The 6,000-nt window shown below is 39.5% G+C and overlaps 1 protein-coding gene across 2 annotated transcripts in view; it reads right to left on the bottom strand.

Annotated features, from left to right (window-relative positions):
* Window positions 1-2,093: 2,093 nt before the first annotated feature.
* LOC134356884 (constitutive coactivator of PPAR-gamma-like protein 1 homolog) overlaps window positions 2,094-6,000 on the bottom strand; it is a 138,948-nt gene continuing 135,041 nt past the window's right edge. For both annotated transcript variants that reach the window (XM_063068124.1, XM_063068123.1), the window contains one exon: window positions 2,094-3,975. In XM_063068124.1, coding sequence (XP_062924194.1) covers window positions 3,628-3,975 — 348 coding nt within the window. In that variant the 3' untranslated portion in view covers window positions 2,094-3,627. The remainder of the gene's footprint in view (window positions 3,976-6,000) is intronic.

The following is a 6,000-nucleotide window of genomic DNA, read 5'->3' as shown; positions in this document are numbered from 1 at the left end:
CGCTTACAAGGATAAGTGCCAGGAGGGAGATCAGTGGGGAGGGATGGGGGGGATGAATGGACAAGGGAGTCGCGTAGGGAGCGATCCCTGCGGAAAGCGGGGTGGGGGGGGAGGGAAAGATGTGCTTAGTGATGGGATCCTGTTGGAGGTGGCGGAAGTTACAGAGAATAATATGTTGGACCCGGAGGCTGGTGGGGTGGTAGGTGAGGACCAGGGGAACCCTATTCCTAGTGGAGTGGCGGGAGGATGGACTGAGAGCAGATGTACGTGAAATGGGGGAGATGCGTTTGAGAGCAGAGTTGATAGTGGAGGAAGGGAAGCCCCTTTCTTTAAAAAAGGACATCTCTCTCGTCCTCAACATGTCTTTTACAGTCTTAACCCACCATGGGCAATAGAAAAGTCACTGTTACAAACAGTGCAGCGAGCAACACTGTCATTATTTTAACTCCTATTAGGCAGGGGTACACTTTAGTGTAGTCTGGGGTGACGTGCGTTTTATATTTTCTTTTTTTTTTTGGAACACTCTGCCATGACGTGCTCTTGCTCTCTCTCTCGTGGTCACTCGCGTGCTCTCGCTTGCTTTCTGTCTCACGCTGTCTCTCGCTCGCTCTCAAAAAAATTGATTTGTGATGTTGTATATAATTTGCGGGCATCAGGGAGCCACTATTCAAATGCGGGAGACTCCTGGAACTTCCGGGAGAGGTGGGATGTCTGCTTAAGAGAAGTTGTAGTACCCATGGATAATTTTGCAGTACACAATATCAACCATTAGGATGCCTTGCCCACCTTGTTGCTACAAAATTACAGGCAATTACCAGATCTAACCAAGATTTTTTTGTCAATAAGTTACAAACTGAAATGATTCTATAACGCAAACATGAGGAAATCTGCAGATGCTTGAAATTCAAGCAACACACACAAAATGCTGGTGGAACGCAGTAGGCCAGGCAGCATCTATAGGAAGAGGTACAGTCGACGTTTCGGGCCGAGACCCTTCGTCAGGACTAACTGAAAGAAGAGATAGTAAGAGATTTGAAAGTGGGAGGGGCAGGGGGAGATCCAAAATGATAGGAGAAGACAGGAGGGGGAGAGGTGGAGCTAAGAGCTGGAAAGTTGATTGGCAGAAAGGATACAAGGCTGGAGAAGGGAGAGGATCATGGGATAGGGGGAGGGGAGCACCAGAGGAAGATATAGTAAGAGGGACAGATGGAGAGAAAGAAGACAGGGGGGGGGGGGGAAATAATAATAAATAAATAAGGGATGGGGTAAGAAGGGGAGGAGGGGCATTAACAGAAGTTGACTTCTCTAACTTCCGTTAATGCCCCACCTCCCCATCCCTTATTTATTTATTTATTTGTTCATCTCTCTTCACCCCCCCCCCCACAACTCTTTTTTCTCCCTCTGTCCCTCTCACTTTATCTTCCTCTGGTGCTCCCCTCCCCTTTCTCTCTCCCTAGGCCTCCTGTCCCATGATCCTCTCCCTTCTCCAGCCTTGTATCCCTTCTGCCAATCAACTTTCCAGCTCTTAACTCCATCCCTCCCCCTCCCCCTCTCAAATCTCTTACTATCCCTTCTTTCAGTTAGTCCTGACGAAGGGTCTCAGCCCGAAATGTCGACTGTACCTCTTCCTATAGATGCTGCCTGGCCTGCTGCGCTCCACCAGCATTTTGTGTGTGGCATGATTCTAAAACAACGGGTTACGTCACAAATGGAAGATTGTACTAATTTCTGGTCACACTTCAGCAAGCCTGAGGTCCTAGAAAGGGTGCAGAAGAAATTAACAGAATAGTTCCACATAAGACCTGTGTTCTGAAAATTATTTCAGATTATGACAATAACTTACGTTATTAAACTTTAGACAAGGTAATTTCAAAGCAAAACTGAAATGCACATTTGCACATAACTATCCATATAATCAGTTACTGCTGTTCCTAAAAGGCTGGTTGAGAACTAAAAATGTAAATTTCTATAATAACAAGAACATACGGAAATACAACTTTTCCCTCAAATTTCCAGCAAAATTGAGGTCAGTCAGTGTAAAAAAAGACAATGTTGTATACTAAAAGAATAAAGATTTTTATTAAGCATTGTAAGTTGCATTCAATAGCCTTCCAGTATTACACCACACCATAATCCATCAACAACCGAGCAAACCCAACAGTAGTTCATTCTTGCACAATCCTTATGTAGGTAGAACTCCTTTCAACTTACAGAGAAGGTACTATGTAGCTGTTGCGGGCAGGGGAATCTGGGGGTGGGGGGTGGGGTGTTACATTTTATTTCCGTTCACTAATGTGTGATGAAGAGCATCAGGAAAATTATATGAAATAATAAAGAATTCTGATTCAAAGTACATCTGTTTTGAAACACTAATGAAACAGCAAAACGATACAAGTATACCTGCTTATACTAAACTCTTGACGGGAAATTTTTAAAACGAGCAATTTGCTGAATTGTCTGCTATGTAGGGGGGTAATTTTTTTGACAATTGAAGCTTTTCAAGAATTTTGTAGAAAGATCACTTTGCTAATACAAATGCATAAAACAGCAACAGAGAACAATATGAATACAGTAGCGATGAGTACACCAGGGTTAACATTAATCATTCAGAGTGGCTAGATAATTTTTGTAGTTTTAGAATAAATGCAACAGAGGTCAATAACCACAAAATTTAAGGTTAGAGCAAGATCAGTTAATGACTAAACATATTTTAACATTTTTTATAGGACTATGACTAACTGTTTTAAAATTTGCAAATGGGCACAGTACTTGTAGGATGGAAGAAAGAGGACGATAACATGCATAATATTAACTACACACTTCAAAATTATGAACCATGCAGAAGTTTAGCCGAAGTAGTACTAATGTCTACATTTGATTCAAAAACCACTGATTTCATTGATTCACGGATGCATGGCAAGAGTCGTCATATTCACAAAATTTTAAATTGTATGGTGATGTTTAACTTTTTATAGGTCATCTGCATCTTCAATGAATGGTTTCAGTTGTTTCTTGACATATAATTTGCTTCTTACACATATTTGCTTTTTCTTAAAGATTGCCAAAACTGAAGCTGCAATATTACTTCCTAGTAACTTAACATTGAATTATTTTATTTTAAAAAATCTTTTGCTGACATAACCACACCAAAACTAATGACACTGAAGAAATATTTTTTTTGTGGTTCTGTGCCTTTTTAGGCTGATGAAATTTAAATCTTAAAATAAGCAACTGACACGACACATAAAATCAATTAAGATGGCAAAGTTATGGTGCCAAGTACTGTACTGTATTTTAACCTATTAAAGACTGCCAAATTAAAGCCATATTTGCTTTACCTTCTGTAAAAGAAAATGAAAATTGTCTTAACCAGTTTGAATGTCTTGTAATACCATGTCAAATGTGGGAGTCAAATGCTCTTCATTCCATTTTGTAGCATTCAACTGCAACTGGCTAGAAAGATTGCTTGTTAAACAGCTGACATCAAAGAGGGATCCGAATTTCCAATGTCCTCAGTTCTCTGAGAAGAAAATAATGTATGCAACTGTAGGCCATCCTTTTCAAATATTCCTATTCTGTAACCTTCCAAACATCCTTCACCCCCTCAACAAAAAACAAAGAAAAACATTACTCTTCCTTTTTCAGGACAGCAGTACCAAGATTTTCATCTCTATTGCAACCGCCATCTGTAGTTAGTGCATTTAAGTGAGGAGTTGTATTGCACATTTTAGAGTCATTATTCAAGGCACTTTCAGTTTGATTGGAAGCCCTGACATCTCCTTTGTTTCCATTCAGCTGGGAAATGGGTTTATTTTCATCTGAAACTCCATTTTCAGCAAGTGAGCTATCTGAAGAGTCTGCTACAAGACCTGACGGAGACTTCTCATGTTCCTCTGAACCATGGTCTCCCGAATATACAGGCCCCTTCAATTCTTGAGCAACTTCTTCTGCGGAAGCAGCATAAGCTGGCTGAACCTGTCATACAAAGGAAACAAAAATAAGGACATGCTTAAACAGCATTTGAACTACTTAGTGAGATATTATAACAAGCCAATAAATTTACTGGCCGGCTGGTGGCGCAGTGACATTAGCGCCGGACTCCGGAGCGAAGGTTCCCGAGTTCGAATCCAGTCGGGCCGCTCCCGGGCACGCTTTCCATCCGTACCGGGTTGAGTGTCGAGCTCACAACTCAGCCTCATAAAAAACACTGCACTGTGAGAAGGACATGGGGGACCACTCACAGAATCTTTCCAAGACAACCACTTGAAAAAAAAAGTGGTCACCGAAGCTCTGGCAGAGTATGGCACACACACACACACAAAAAAATTACTGACAACATATATGGATCTATGAATTATGTTTTAACATAACAATCACAAAATCATGAAATATTTAACCAGCTCATTGCTTGGCACTTAAAATTAAAAGCAATATGCCATAGAAATTTGACCACAATTGTATACAACTTCAGTATTACCACCTTGCCTGTATTTTTCAACAATGAACACCAACACTCTTTCCACTGGACATTTTGACAAGTATTTTTATGAATTATGAATGTGGTTTTCTTTATCCCTTTTGTCTGTCTCAAATACTTGTTTCCCATTAATAAGAAAATATTTCAAGTCGTCTATGATTCAAAGTAAATAACTGAAAAAAGCTGCAGAAGGTTGTAAATCCAGTCAGCTCCATCTTGGGTACTAGCCTACAAAGTACCCGGGACATCTTTAGGGAGCGGTGTCCATTACTGAGGGCCTCCAGCACCCAGGGCATGCCCTTTTCTCACTGTTACCATCAGGTACACACTCAGCGATTCAGGAACAGCTTCTTCCCCTCTGCCATCCAATTCCTAAATGGACATTGAATCTTTGGACACAACCTCACTTTTTAAAAAAAAAATACAGTATTTCTGTTTTTACATGTTTTTTAATCTATTCAATATATGCAATTGATTTACTTATTTATTTATTATCATTTTTTTCTCTCTGCTAGATTATGTATTTCATTGAACTACTGCTGCTAAGTTAACAAATTTCACATCACATGCCGGTGATAATAAACCTGATTCTGATGTTTTCCAAAACTAAACTCTGTTTGCCATAAATTTATCCACTTGTCTAATAATGTATCTTATAACTTGTAGATCTACTTTGCTTCCACAGTCTCAGTCATCTACAAACTGTACAATACTTTTATCTAAGTTATATATGGTGAATAGCTGAAGGCTGAGCATTGATCATTAGGGAAAAGAGCTTCATTCACATCCTGGCAATTAGTATATGAATCTCTTGCCCCTAACAACTTACCAATCTGCTTCATCTTTCTATAACTATAGCCAATGGTACAGATAGTTTAAGTGAAGTGTAAAGATCTTGCAAATAGAACATAATGTGCCAAAATGCAGAACAACCTATTTTGGAAGGAAATCTATAGTTTAAAAAAGCATACGTTATCAGAGACTGCACCAGTACTGGATGTCCCAGTGCATGACCTGCAAAAGGCTAATGTTGTGGTACAACTAACCAACAAAGCTAATTATGTTATTTTATTGTGAAAGGAATCAAATGCAAAATAAGGGAGATTATGCTGCAGTTATATAAGACATTAATGAGATGTTACATTTATTTAAGGAAGGATGGTAATGTGCGAGAAACAGTTCAGACAAAGTTTATGAGACTTACATCTGGAATGGATATGTCACAGGGAGAAAGATTAGATAGACTGGGGATATATCCACTAGAGCTGAGAAAAGTGAGAGGGGACTTGATTAAAACATTTAAGACCCTGAAGTGCCTTGGCGGGATGGGTGTTAAGAAAATATTTCTTCATTGAGAGAAATTAGAACTAGGGAACATTTTGTAAAAAAAAGTCACTTATTTAAAGACTCAGGTGAGATGAAATTTTCTCTCTCAATGTGTGGTGAGTCTTGAAGCTTTCTTCCTCAAAGGAGGATAGATACACAGATTTTAAGTATTTTAAAGCAGAAGTAGCTAGATCTTG

Source organism: Mobula hypostoma, chromosome 15, assembly GCF_963921235.1.
Source record: "Mobula hypostoma chromosome 15, sMobHyp1.1, whole genome shotgun sequence".
NCBI lineage: Eukaryota > Metazoa > Chordata > Chondrichthyes > Myliobatiformes > Myliobatidae > Mobula > Mobula hypostoma.
The sequence above is the reverse complement of the archived record's forward strand: the minus strand, read 5'-3'. Positions and strand labels throughout refer to the sequence as shown.